A 15,482-nucleotide genomic window follows, 5' to 3' on the forward strand; every position below is an offset into this window, starting at 1 on the left:
AACTTTACATATCATCTTTATGCACCAAGAGCTTGTAACACTCCAAAGAGAAAGAAAAAATTTAAAAAGCATTATAAGACCTCTTTAAATTTCACTTCTTTTTGCTAAATTTCACTCAGTAAATGATATTTTATTAACAAGGTTCAGGAGGAGCACGATCAGATAATCAATCAGTCTGGCCCAGCTGGAGCTTGTCAGCTAATCACCTTAACAAGCACAATTTGGGTATACATATATAATTGGGGGGGGGGGGGATCTCTGGGTTCTCTGGGTTCTATCTTGAGCTAAGAGCCCTTCCTGTGGACAACATGCCAAAAATGCTACTAATTGCTCTACCATATTATATGTTAGTGTGAACTCGTGAATGTGTTAGTTGTTTAGTGGTAGCTATGAGAGAAACTGCAGTTTGTGTACTGTCTCTGTTTTTGCCTGTTTTCAAGTTTGTTGCCTCAGCATGTTAAAAGAACTGTTGTTTCCTGTGCAGAATTTTATACCAATGAAGAAAAGGCTGCTCACTTTTGTCTGATTTGCTGTTCAGACTCCTGGACAGCTTTAAAAGGATTAACCTCAAAAAAAAAAAAAAAAATCTGTTTAATTTATTATTTATGTTTTATTCATTTATTAGGTTATGACCTTTGTGTCATACCAAACTTGACCTTTTTTTCTGTGTATTGCGAAAGGGGAAGTTTCACAGAATATCAGGACTGTTGCAACATGTAATCTAATCTCAATCTAACAATGACCTCAATTTCTTTCACTTCTTCGTAAAATGTTCTGTTGCTGTAAAAGTGAACTGTATTGGTTGTAATGGGCAGAAGTTGAACTACAGTTTCCGGTGAGACACTGTGACTCCACCTCAACTGAAACAACAGGTCACTCTTGGTGTATCTGGGCTGCTCATGAAAAACTTCTTGAGGTAAACCATTACATTTGTTTTGAATCAGAAATTATTTAATTGTAAATTGTTGCAACTGTCAGGACAGACAACAAATTATGCTTATATCATGTACATTTAAACTTGTTTCTAAAAACACAGCTCAATTCTGATGACTCTCAGAATGTTTGCTGCAGATCTTCTTGTATTCAGCTCTATTCTATCAGGTTGGTAAATTTATTTCTTGTTTACATATCAAAGTTTGACAAACAGAAAGTTAATTTTATATATTAATTTTAAACACACAAACATACAGTAAATTCATATGAGTGTGTGTGTGTGTGTGTGTGTGTGTGTGTGTGTGTGTGTGTGTGTGTGTGTGTGTGTGTGTGTGAATGTGTTATATATTTTTTTAGTTATTATTAAGTCTAATTATAGCACATTTGTATTCCAGCTGCTTGGTGTCAGTCAGTTCTGAAAGTATCGTACCCCAAAACCCTGAACAGCACCAGTGGCTCTTGTCTTCTGATTCCCTGCCTATTCAACATTTCAAAGGAGAGAGAAAACATTCTTGAGAGTTCGACAGTTACATGGAGACGAGGATCTCTGTGGAATCTCTATGATAAAGTTAATTTCACCAACGCTCACCGTCAGAAGGAACCCGTGGTGAAGGTGCTGGGTGACCTACGAAAGAAGAACTGCACTTCTGTCATGAGAAACCTCAACAGCCAGCATTCAGATCGCTACTTCTTCAGGATTCAATCTACCACCTTCAACACGACTGAAACAACAGCTGTGAATATAAATGTGTCAGGTAAGACAGAGCAAATGTTTCGATAATAAACCAAGACATTATCAGCACCAATTGTTGTTCATGGCCTCAAAACTTTGAAAAATGTCAAGAGGTATGACAAGGCACAATTGATAAGCTAGATATACAAGTAGGTCTACAAAAATTCGATCAAGGTTTTTTTTTTTTTTTTTTTACAGTCTCTAGGACCCATTGCTCAATATTAACTTACTTTTTAAAACATTTCTCACAGTTCTCCTAAACAACTTTTAGCTAAGCAGTTAATTACACATTCAGAATGCACTAAAACTACCAAAACACCCATTCTTCAGTCAAATCATTATTCTTTAAGACTAGCAAAGCCGTCAGCCAGCAAGCACACTGTATCACTCATTACACAACACTAAGAAGAAGCATTAACAATCTTCTGTAAAATTTCTCAACAAAATAAGAATAGCAGCTCTTTATCCTCCAGAATTCACTTCAGTCTATGTTACATGGTCCATCTTTACATTAGAGTACAAATGTATTCCCATATTGTACCGATATCTATTTACAGAAATGCAATATAATATACATAACTGTTTTCTGAGGTATATAAAGACCTTACTTAATGAGCCATTATGTTTTTATTATCTTAGATTGAGCAATTTATATCTACAAACACCGCGGGTCCCCTTACATTGAAGTCGCCACTATGTTTTTACAGTAGTCTTAAACGGGCAAATGGCTTTACAGACCGCGTTTCATCATTTTGTTGTTCTTGCGAATAAAACACTGACACAATGATGAACAAGTACATTAACATTAGCAATAACATAGATTTATTGAATAAAGTAAATATAATTCCTTAATTTACATTTGTAAAGAAATCTCAATGCTCTCTGCTTTCTTTACCAATGACATATTTAATTGTGTCAGCCACTTTAACTTCTCTAAAGGGAGGGGTGAGTGAGAAAATCTACACACTGCAGCTTTAACTCTACATTTGTGCAGAATATGTAAAGTGCAGATGCTTACAGTCTGAGGTGTGAGAATATAGCAGCCTGAGTTGTGTGTTAATGTAACACGTGTGAAACAACTTGTATGTTTGTAAGGTGTTTATTTGTATTTATTTATTTTCATGTGAAGTGTACTGTCCACGGGCGTGAGTAAGAAGCCCTGATGGGTCATGGGGATTGTTGATAAGGACAGTTGCGGATGGAAAGAAACGTGAGGTCCTGTGCTGTGAGGTCCTGGTCCTGATGGACCGCAGTCTTCTGGCAGATGGGAGTGCTTCAAAAGATTGTGTCCAGGGTGAGAAGTGTCAGCCCCAATCTTAACCACCAGCTTCAGGGTCCTGGAAGTGTACAGGTCCTGAAGAGATGGGAGGTTAAATCTGATTACTTTCTCAGCAAAACAGGTGACACGTTGTAGTCGTCATTTCTCCTTAGCAGTGACCGCAGCATACCAGATGATGATGGAGGTGTTGAGAATGGACTCAGTGAAGAAAGTGTAGAAGTAAACTGTCATTGTCTTTAACAGGTTAAACTTCAGCTGCCTCAGGAAGTACATCCTCTGCTGTGTTTTATTTTTTAATTCGAGAGCTGATGTTGAACTCTCACTTTAGGTCCTGGGCAGAGGTGGGTAGTAACGAGTTACATTTACTTCGTTACATTTACTTGAGTAATTTTTCGGGGTAACGAATACTTTTCGGAGTATATTTAAAGATGGGTACTTTATACTCTTACTTGAGTACATTTTTTGGGAAAAATCTGTACTTTTACTTCGTTACTGTGGGCGACGCCCCTCTCGTTACTTTATCTTAATGCAATAAATGCTTCAGTTTATTCCAAACGCGCCGTCTACTTTTCTCTGGACAATGAGCGATGCCCATTCGCGAATGATTCATTCTTTTGAGTCAACTCTGTTCAAAGGCTTGATCAAACCAATTGGCAAACGAGTGAATTGGTTCATGAATCAGTTTGATTGAGTCGTTCAGTTCCATGCTGCACGCGCTGAGCTCTGAAGCGGTTCACTCAGAGTTGTAACGTTTAAGAATATTAGCAGCGTTGAAAACGGGGCTATGGAACTGCACTGAATTGAAAGCTAATCTGCAAAGGCTATTATTTGCTTGCGATGGAGATCCTTATTAGATGAACGCGTGTGCTGTCTACTGTTTAACAGGTAATAACTTGGGCTACATTCGATTACAGTACATGATACCACTGTGACATTAGTTTGTTGTACGTGTGTGGCTTATAACAGGTTGAATGCAGCTTCCAAAAGACAAAGAATAGCCGATTAAGATTTTATTCATTTTAATACAATCACACCAGTGCGAGTACGTTCAGCAAGTCATATCATCAGCTGCTAAATTCAGATCTGTGATCGCTTGCTGGCGCTGAGCCAGAGACAGACGCGTTTTTACAGCGCTGCGCATTAACCAATCACACACGGTTCTGTTGAGCTTTTGAATGCAATGGCCAATCAGAGGTGTTCCGATGAGTCATCGCTGAAATGCCGGTGCTTCCTTCACTCGCTCACTTACTGAATACCTCTTTCTGCCGAATTCTCTCGTCAGAAACAACAAAGTGCAGATGTGTGTACGAATCTATAATTAAGATATTGATTTCACAGTGTTAACAGTTTCAGTGATTTTAATGGTAGTTTCTGAGAGTGAATGAAATCTAGACTGTCAGTGAAAATTATGTTTAATAATGTAAATGTTATTTGCTCTCTTTCTGAACAATGAAAGATTAGTAGCAATATTTATATCACATTAATTTTCAATGTTAAATTCACATTTAAAATAAAGTCAGTCGTATTAAAAATATGTTATGGCATGACACCTATATTTGTTACTTAAATAAACAGACAGGGTTTTATAATAAATTACATAAATTGGATTAAAGGCTGATGAAATATATACATTTATACACACACACATACATTACATACATTTTTTGTCTATATATCTATATAAAAAAAGGCTCCGTATATATGACCCAAAGTAACTAGTAACTAACTACTTGAGTAGATTTTTTATCCGATACTCTTTTACTCTTACTCAAGTAACTATTCAAGACTAGTACTTTTACTTTTACTTGAGTAAATATTTCTAGAATTACTTTTACTTTTACTTGAGTAAAGTTTTTGGGTACTCTACCCACCTCTGGTCCTGGGTGATGATTGTGTCCTGGAAGTGTACAGAGTCCTCAGTTTCCCCATCAGAGATGAGCCCACTGAGTGTAGTGTCATCCACAAACTTCAGTAGTTTTACAGACTCGTGACTGGAGGTACAGCTGTTGGTGTACAGGGAGAAGAGGAGAAGGAGAAAGAACACAGCCTTGACAGGAGCCAGTACTAATGGTTCAGAGGTCAGAAACATGTTTTCCTATTCTCACATGCTGCTTCCTGTCAGACAGGAAGTCTGTGATCCACCTACAAGTGCAATCAGGCACATTCATCTGGCAGAGCTTGTCCCAAATGCAGAGCTGGTATGATTGTATTGAACGCAGAGCTGAAGTCCACAAACAGGATCCTGGCATAGGTTCCTCAGGAGCCCAGGTGCTGGAGGATAAAGTGGAGGACCATGTTAACTGCGTCATCTACAGACCTGTTGGCTCTGTAGACAAACTGCAGGGGGTCCAGGAGAAGGTCTGTGATGGATTTGATGCGGGACAACACAAGGCGATCCAAGCACTTCATTAGATGTCAGGGTGACAGATCTGTAGTCATGAAGACCTGTCATCCTGATTTTTTAGGTGGAGGTCTTGAAGCAGTCTGGCACACGGCATATCTCCAATGAGGTGTTAAATATTCAAGCTGAAGGCTGTTGTTACAGGGGTATCAGGACTGCCCCATTATCTTTCAAAGCAGCAGTAAAACTAATTCAGGTTGTTGACCAGTTGTTGGTCATTAAAGAGTGGGCGGCTTTAGGTTTACAGTTTGTGATCCTTGCGGCTTACACAGAAGAGTGTACACTGCCTGCGTTCAGCTCATATTCTCCAAAATGTTGCTGATGAAAAGAGACACAGAGAAGACGAATTGTTGAATAAAGTCATTATTTTTGATTTCTTCACGTAGGATTCTGGCCACGTCATAATGTTACGGTTGAACCACTGATGGCAAATGAACTATTCTGATTAAGCTTTTCATAATTTTTTGGACCTTGACAGTTTTATTTACTTGGCAGTCTAGAATTTTGGGGTGGAGCATCCTTTTAAGTTCCCTTTAGAAGCATGCGTTCTGCAAGTGAACATCGCTTGATTGTGCCATCCCAAAGAAGCAAAGTCTGTTGCTTGTTTTCTTAAAAAAAAGAAAATTCACTAGCTTTCTAATCTTTTTGTATTCCGTTTTATTTTCATTTATTATTACCAAAGCAAAAAAAAGACCTATAACCCTAGCTTGCTCTATTGTTTTTCTATTCTGTTTTCTTTTTATTTATTATATATATATATATATATATATATATATATATATATATATATAAATATATATATATATATATATATATATATACTATTTAAAAGCCCTTGCTACATGTACTGCATTTAAGCTAACTGAGTCTTGTTATAGCTCTTGTTTATCATTGCTCTTTTGTTGATTTTGATTGCTTCCATTGTCCTCATTTGTAAGTTGCTTTGGATTAAAGCATCTGCTAAAAGACTAAATGTAAATATAAATGTAAATTAAGAGATTGTGTTAACATGCAAACTGGCCTGTATCCATGAGGGATCCCACATGTAAGAGAGGCAGGCGAAGATGAAAATTCCCCCAGGGGAACCGAAAAGCTCCTATTGGTTACATAGGTACTACTGTACATACTACAAATCAACCGTTCAAGTTGAACAATAAGGACTTCATGGTCTACAGTGTCAAAGGCTACACTAAACAATCAGTCAGAAATTGACTTATTTCTTTATCTCACGGCTTCTCTTTTTCACACACGCATACATGCGTCATGCACACCGGCACACACACACACACTTATAAAGTCAGTTTCATAATTGTCTAATTTGTATCTGAAAAATAAGACTGATTACAATATTGGTTCACTTAAGTCAAACTAGTTCTTAAAGACACAGTATTTTCACAGTGGCTATGTTTATGCAGCTGGCCTTAGTTTAGTAAACTTTTACAAAAGTTAACAGTCATAGGCTATTATTACATTTTAGTGTCTTGGTTTTGATTCAGTTAATATTTTCTAGTTCAAATGTATTCTAATACGTCACCAATTATTTATTATTATTATTATTTAGTATACTTTGTTTTTATACAGCCAGTTTCACTTATTGAAGACCCTGTCTTTGAACAACACAAAAATGCTAAATTATATTTAAGAATGATTTTAATTATATTTTAATAATTGTCACAAGCATTAATTGTTATGGGGTCAGTTGCAGCATTTGATTTTGTCTATTCAAGAGTTAATTGTTCATTTATTATGTTACAATATGTTAACAAGTTACAGTAGTTTGGGTGAGTAGCTGGAAGATGTAGATCAGGATATTCAAATTTTGGCTTTCCAATGCAAACTGCCTCTGAGAAACTGAAATGCAATGTGTTGCAATCATCACTACTGTCCACTATATTTTTAACTACTGCTGAATCTGTATCTAAAAAGTATAGAAGCTTGTTCTCACCATGGGATAAAAAACATATAATATTGTAATAATACAAAAAAAAAAACTTTCTTAAAATTTCTAGTCATTTTGACCAGTTAATTTAAACCTTTAATTTAGGTTTTAATGCAAACATGCAATAAAGTTACTATTAAACATCTGTCACAACTGCTCTTACAGTTTAGAGAATATCAATATTAGGGGTTGAACGACTACTGATTTTTTAAAGTGGACTTTTATGTGATTAAAGTCGAGTCGAAGTCAGCTAGTTGCTGATGACGTCATTGATGAACAAATAAGTCTAGAGCTGTGAAAAACCCCTCATGCACAGCTATGGCATATGCCACAACGCTGCATATGTTACGGCAAACCAGGACAGGATGCTGAAATAACAGTAAACACGTTTTAATTGAGGCACAAGCAGAGGAGCAGGTAGTGCACTGTGAGGTGATGGTGCTGGAGGTAGTGGTGATGATGGGATCCGTTGGTGGAGAACTCAAGACACTGGAGGTAGTGGACACACACACACACGCACAATGGAGACTTGGAGACACTGGAGATCGCTGGAGAGGGGTAAGTAGAGAGATAGTGTAGTCCTTAGAGTAAGCATGCATCTTAGACCTTGTTGCAAACGAGACCGGACACTGACTGGGTGCATATGTGTGGTATTTATGTGAATTGGTGATTGCAGGTGGATGAGGAGCAGGTGGGAGTGATTTGTACTCAGGTGAGGGAGTGCACTGTGATTGGTTGGTGATGGAACTTGGCATGTCTGTTACAGTATCGGTACTCAGGTGACGGGTGGAGTTTGAAGGTGACGGGATTGATCTGCTCGGTGATGGTGAACGGGCCAATGAACCTGGGACTTAGCTTGTGGCATGGTAGGCGCAGGCGGATGTCACGGGTTGACAGCCAGATCTTTTGTCCAGGTTGGTATGCAGGAGCGTCAGAGCGGCGAAGGTCGGCTGTCATCCTGCCCCTACGTAGGGCCCGTTGCAGTTGGTGGTGGGCCACGTCCCAGACCCTCTCGCGCTCTCGGAATCAGTAGTCAATTGATGGGATGTCCGAGGGCTCTCCTGACCAAGGGAAGAGCGGTGGTTGGTAGCCAAGCACGCACTGGATTGGAGTGTGTCCGGTGGTAGGCTGTCGTAGGGAGTTCTGTGCGTGAAAGCCTCTTTGAGAGAGTTGAAGGCCTCCGTGGCAGCAGGGGTCCAGGACAGAGACTTGGGCTTATTACGGAGGAGACTGGTGAGTGGGTTGGTGATGGAGCTGTAGTTCTGGATGAAACACCGGTAGAAATTAGCAAAGCCGAGGAATCGTTGGAGTTCTTTGATGGTGGTAGGAGTGGGCCAGTTCCTGACAGTGCCCACCTTCCCCTTGTCCATCCGGATGCCCCTGCTGTCATTGTTTACCCAAGGAACTGCACTGGGCTGATGGAAGGAGCATTTCTTGGCCTTGAGGTATAGGTGGAAGGCCCTCAGGCATTGCAGGACCACCGCAACGTTGCAATGATGTTCCGCTAAGCTCCGCGAGTAAATGAGGATGTCATCAATGTAGACGAGGACGAACTTGTGGAATGAGTCCCGGAGCAGCTCATGAATGAAATCCTGGAATACGGAGGGGGCGTTGACTAGTCCATACGGCATCACCAGGTATTCATAGTATCCAGTAGGGGTGATAAAAGCTATCTTCCACTCGTCCCCCTCACGTATCCTGATGAGGTTGTAAGTGCTGCGGAGGTCCAACTCGGCAAATGCAGTGGCACCACGTAGATGTTCCAGGGCAGCTGGGACGAGAGGAAGAGTATACAGTTTACATTTTACAGTGATGTTGTTGAGGGCATGGTAATCAATGCAGGGCCGCAAGCCTCCATCCTTCTTGTCCACGAAGAAAAGGCTTGAGGCAGCAGGGGAGGTAGATGGACGGATGTAGCCTTGCACCAGAGCCTCCTTGATGTAGTCCTCCATGGCCATCTCTTCTGGGATGGAAAGGGTGTAGATCCTTCCTTTAGGCACTGACACACCCGGATGCAGATCGATGGCATAATCCCATGGCCGGTGTGGAGCCAGCTTGGAGGCCCGTTTGGGGCAGAATACATCACTGAAGGGGGCGTAACAGGTTGAAATGGTAATGGATTGCTTTTCTACAGGGCCCTCGATGGATGTGGTACAGACGGGTAGAGGTTCTGGGGAGAATTTGGCTGGAACAGGGAATCCAGTAATACAGTCCTGGAAACAGGATTCGCCCAACTCCAGGACTTTGCCCGTCTTCCGCGAGCTGACTGGGTTATGCTGCTCCAACCACGGGCACCCTAGGATGACGTCAGTAGTGGATTCCTTCAGAACCAGCAGATGGATCTCCTCCTTATGAAGTAGCCTGGTTTGGAGGGTTATTGGACCAACACTGTGACGAATACATCTTCGACTCAGTGGTTTACCTGTTATTTTATGGACCTGGTAGGCTGACGGCATTGCCGTGGTAATGAGTTTGAGCTGACAGCAGAGGTCGCCGGAGATGAAGTTGCCGGTTGACCCAGAATCGAGGAGGGCGGAAACTGGAAGAGATTTGTCAGCGGCAGTAAGTATCAATATAGTGGTGAGTGGTTTAATTTGATACTTCGAAGGGAGAATGGCACTCACCATGCGACAAGGAGGACGGACGGGGCATACAGAGTTGATATGCCCTAGAGATGCACAGTAAAGGCAGAGATTCTGGGCCAGCTGTTTTTGCTGTTCAGCAGCAGTGAGTCGGTATGAGTCGATGATCATTGACTCGCTAGCTGGTTCTGGGGAGACATCAGAAAGGCCACTTTCGATTGTTCAGCGGGGTACAAGTGCGGTTGCATCTCCAGGACCAGTGAGCATTGGAGCAGGAATCCGCTGCAATCCTCCGCCGAACCAGAGAAGGGCGCCGGCTTGGCCATGGGAATGGCATGCACAGCTGGTGAGGAAGTGGTGGTGTTGTCAGCGGAAGTGCTCGCAGGTGATGGGGATGCCGGAGGAGTGGTGAAGGTGCGATGCAAAGCGTCAACCAGGTCCTGGAAGGGGTCTGTGAGGCTCATGCTTGTGCCGATCGGTCTTGGTCCGGTCTTCTGTTACGGCAAACCAGGACAAGATGCTGAAATAACAGTAAATACTTTTTTATTGAGGCACAGGCAAAGGATCTTTTGTTTAAACATTGAACAAAAGGTTAGGGCTATTTACTCTATCTCTAACCTTGAGGGACCTGGTGCTGGCTCTACACCTGGTTCTGGATTTAGAGGTGGCATCATGCACTGATCTATGATTGCTGCACTTGCTGTTTTGGTTGTTCTGCTTTTCACTTGTGCTGCTCTCTAGTTCCGCCGCTTGGCTCTCCTTTCTCTGTCATTTAGTTCACTAACTGACTGCTTTTTCCCGTGTCACTGTCCTTTCTCCATTTTGCCCTCTCTTTTCCTAAATATGCTTCTCTTCTCTCAGGATCAGCATCTCTATGTTGTCTGTATCTGCGCTGTTTCTCAGCTGCAGAAAGAGGCATCCTAACAAAATCAAATAAAAATACATAAAACAGCAACCTTGTTAATTTATTGACTTCTCATAATAAAAATAATAATGACTTTTGGTTTATAAAGCACATTTATAAAACCCAATGCACCTGTGTTCAAATGCTCAGTCATCCAGGTCATAGTTATCCAAGAAGGGTTGGCTCAGGGGTGACAACCCCACAGAGGTTAAATACCTGGCACTCCACATCAGTCATTTAGAACTGAAGAAACCCCTTGGATGAGAGGAAATATCTTCAAATATGGAGGTACCAAGTCCAGTTGCCCTTGATTCAACCCTTCTTGGGTATACAACATGGGTAAGACACACAAAAACATACTTGCATCAACCCTGTTACCATTCCAGGCGGTAACAGGATTGACAAGGGTTGACGAAAAAGGTTATTGGCGGCCATTACTAACCATGAGCAATAGGTAATGACACCATATTACGTGCCTTAATGAGAGGCTTAAATGTTGTTATATATGTATATTTTTAAATATGTACAAATAACTTTTTATCGTATGCTTTTCTGGTAACAGGGCTGACACAATGAGCGTGTCCCTGTCTTACAGACATAACATAAACTCAAAGAAAATTCATTAAAAGAAGAGAACACTTACTTGTCTTCTACCATCAACTTCATGAAAGGCATATGATGTCACTTCCTGGACCTGATGCAACTTTTGGAACAGTCCATTATCTTTAAAGAGGTGTTTTCATAAAAAGTAACAGGGTTGATGAGACCCTAGTGACCCGACTAAATTATTATTTTTTTTTTCTTGACACATTAAGAATAAAATACATTCATGACTACTGAACTGACACTTAAGGCTTTATACAAGTATATGGTTTTTTTTGTTCTTTTTCTGTATATGTTTTTTTTTTAGAACAGTTTGCTTTTTTGACCTCGATAGCAAGTAAAAGTAGAAAAATCATACTGAGGGACAGGCCATTTTCAACATTTCTGCAAGATGCTTTGCACAAAAATGTGATTAAAATCCTTTAAAAACAAAAGAAACAGAAATGTATTTATTCTTATATTATGAGACGTATTATGGAAAGTTAATTATTAGGATTTACAGAGCTTTTCTTATGAGGGACACAAAATGGCATGTTTTCGTATAATGACCCATATAAGCTTGAACTTTTCACTTTTTAAGCCATTTTATTCTAGCTATTTTAACAGATTTAGCTTTGATTAGGACCAGCAACTAGTCAACGTCAAGCTTGGAAATAATATTTCTATGAATTAATACCATTACATTCTCCTCTCAAATAGATTCCTTGGCTGAGCCGGATGTAACTGTGCCAGTGCTCAGGGAGGGTGAGGAGGTGAATCTGACCTGCACTGCTCCAGCTCCCTGTCCCAGTCAGCCTCCAAATGTAAACTGGGCTCCTGCATTAGGTGGTGATGTAACACAGAGGACACAGATGAACGCTGATGGGACTCAGAGTGTTTCTGCCATCTTGAAATTCATCCCGTCGTTCCACCATCATGAGCTGAAAGTGAACTGTGTTTCCATTCATCCTCTACACAGAGATGACAGACCCCTGCTCAGCCACAAGACCGTCATCCTCAGTGTGGAGTGTGAGATTTTAACCCAACAAAGTTTGTAGCTTTTTTTGTTTTGTTTGAAATTACACACTCTCTTTAATTTTTTGCCCACAGATCCACCAAAGAAAACATGGATCTCTGTCTCAGGCTCGGTCTGGCTTGGTAATAATGTGACCCTCACCTGTCAAAGTAATGCCAACCCTCCTGCGATCCACAGGTGGTTCCTGAAGAGAGCAGGTGTAGAAGAAGAACTGAACGTCTCACATGTGTTTTCCTTCACTGCGGCACAAAATAACACTGGGGAATACATTTGTGAGGCACATAATCGATACGGTGCAATGAACTCCACAAACCAGCAGATCACTGTCCCAGGTGTGTCTGAGCTTGAGACTGAAGAGTTTCATCAGTTACACTTCACTTTGGCCCATGTCTCAAATTAGAACACTTTTTCAACAAGTTTAGATTTCTTAACAGTTAGTTTCTTGTTCACACCAAATTTGAATCTTTTAGGTTTTTGTTGTTGTTGATTACATTCATTATGACCCATTCCTCAATATTTAAGTTACATTTTATAAACTTTTTAACAGTAACAGTAACAACTTTTAATGCTGTGTCTTTGTTTTTGCAGGCATAACCTTCACTGCTTTCCTCTCACTTTTGGCCTTTTTATTGTTGCTTATATTTGCACTTCTTATTATTATGTTTTACAGAAGGTAGGATCTTGCTACATTTTTTAATTTAAATATTTTATACATTATTTGAGATAAAGTTTTCTTGTCTTGGTTTATGCAGGTATAAAGAACCAATCAAAAGTGTAAGTATGTTTTTCTGCCATATTATTTTCATGAAATGTGTGTGTGTGTGTGTACAGTTGCATGTCAATAAATAAGAATGTTGTGGAAAAGTTCATTTATTTCAGTAATTCAACTCAAATTGTGAAATTTATGTATTAAATAAATTCAATGTACACATATTGAAGTAGTTTAAGTCTTTTGTTCTTTTAATTGTCATGATTCTGGCTCACATTAAAAAAAAAAAGTCAACAAATTAGAATGTGGTGACACGCCAATCAACTGAAAACACCAGCAAAGGTTTCCTGAGGCTTCAAAATGGTCTCAGTTTGGTTCATTAGGCTATACAATCATGGGGAAGACTCCTGATCTGACCAGAAGACAATCATTGACACCCTTCACAAGGAGGGTAAGCCACAAACATTCATTGCCAAAGAAACTGGCTGTTCACAGAGTGCTGTATCCAAGCATGTTAACAGAAAGTTGAGTGGAAGGGAACCTGTGAAAGAAAAAGATGCACAACGAACAGAAAGAACTGCAGCCTTGTGAGGATTGTCAAGGAAAATGTATTCAAGAATTTGAGTGAACTTCACAAGGAATGGACTGAGAATGTAGTCAAGGCATACAGATGTGTAAAGGAATTTGGCTACAGTTGTGGTATTCCTCTTGTTAAGCCACTCCTGAACCACAGACAATGTCAGAGGTGTCTTACCTGGGCTAAGGAGAAGAAGAACTGGACTGTTGCCCAGTGGTCCAAAATCCTCTTTTCAGATGAGAGCAAGATTTGTATTTCATTTGGAAACCAAGGGTCAGGTGGAAGGGTGGAGAAGCTCATAGCCCAAGTAGCTTGAAGTCCAGTGTTATGTTTCCACAGTCTGTGATGATTTGGGGTGCCATGTCATCTGCTGGTGTTGGTCCATTGTGTTTTTTGAAAACCAAAGTCACTGCACCCGTTTACCAAGAAATGTTGAAGGACTTCATGCTTCCTTCAGCTGACCAGGTTTTTGAAGATGCTGATTTCATTTTCCACCAGGATTTGGCACCTGCCCACATTGCCACAAAGCACCAAAAGTTGGTTGAATGACCATGGTGTTGGTGTGCTTGACTGGCCAGAAAACTCACCAAACCTGAACCCCAGAGAGAATCTTTGGGCTATTGTCAAGAGGAGGATGAGAAACAAGAGACCAAAAAAATGCAGATGAGCTGAAGGTCACTGTCAGAGAAACCTGGGCTTCCACACCACCTCAGCAGTGCCACAAACTGATCATCTCCATGCCACGCCGAATTGAGGCAGTAATTTAAGCAAAAGGAGCCCCTACCCAGTATCGAGTACATGTATAGTACATTAACATACTTTCCAGAAGGCCAACAATTTACTAAAAATGTTTTTTATTGTCTTTGTTGAGAGTGAATTGGTGGGTTTTTGTTAAATGTGAACCAGAATCATCACAATTAAATGAACCAGAGATTTAAACTACTTCAGTCTGTGTGCATTGAATTTAATACATGAGTTTCACAGTTTGAGTTGTATTACTGAAATGAACTTTTCCATGACATTCTAATTTATTGAGATGCACCTGTATATATTATTAAAATTATTTGATTAAAAAAAGGGTTTCATTTCTGTTTGTATTGTGCCTGTTGTGAGATAAGTAAGAGAAGAGTAAGTTCACAGCTCATTAATCAATGCATTTCAGGTAACAAGCCAAGATCAGGACATTTATGCCAATGTGTCTGCAATTGCAGTGAAAAGCCAGCAGCTTCAGTCAAAGCCTGAGAATACCTGCATCATTAACCCTGTATACACATTCAAACAGGATCTCCCCGATGAAAGCATCTACGCAAACTATTGAAGTGAAAATTAGCATGTTTTAAACACCCGTTTGTGCATTACCAATGAACAATTAGTCTTGATCATTTTAATCAGTTTTAACATATGTACACTTCCCAAAAAGTATGATGTTCAGAACCATATTCTTGCCACTTCCTCTCTCTTTACAAAGAATGGAAATTATCCAATACTACCTGTACAACAACAACTACATTTTTCTCTATTTTTTTATTTTTATGTGAGACAATTCCCTTCAGATAATTAAAAAATGGGTACTTTTTGCATTCATAATGCATTAAAACTGTAAGTACTATAGTACAGTGTAAGATTGGAAATGATCAAAAACTTCTGCTTTCCTGTCTCAAACCTATCTTCTGTAACAAAAGAATCATTTAGAATTTCTAAATGCACAGAAGTGTTGATTGTTGATTTGATCTAGGACAGTAAGCCAACATGTGACATCGGGGGGTCTGTTAATTGTCACACCGGTTAAAGCTTTGCTATGCTGATC

The 15,482-nt window shown here is 40.0% G+C and overlaps 1 protein-coding gene across 1 annotated transcript; it reads left to right on the plus strand.

Annotated features, from left to right (window-relative positions):
* Positions 1–423: 423 nt before the first annotated feature.
* LOC127977153 (sialic acid-binding Ig-like lectin 13) lies at positions 424–15,253 on the plus strand. Its single transcript, XM_052581858.1, has 8 exons — positions 424–916; positions 1,037–1,101; positions 1,329–1,688; positions 12,074–12,382; positions 12,464–12,721; positions 12,978–13,062; positions 13,142–13,163; positions 14,838–15,253. Exons 1-8 carry the CDS (start codon positions 900–902, stop codon positions 14,991–14,993), a joined length of 1,272 nt encoding a protein of 423 aa, XP_052437818.1. The 5' UTR covers positions 424–899; the 3' UTR covers positions 14,994–15,253.
* Positions 15,254–15,482: the final 229 nt, after the last annotated feature.

This window comes from Carassius gibelio, chromosome B18, assembly GCF_023724105.1.
Source record: "Carassius gibelio isolate Cgi1373 ecotype wild population from Czech Republic chromosome B18, carGib1.2-hapl.c, whole genome shotgun sequence".
In the NCBI taxonomy this organism is placed as follows: domain Eukaryota; kingdom Metazoa; phylum Chordata; class Actinopteri; order Cypriniformes; family Cyprinidae; genus Carassius; species Carassius gibelio.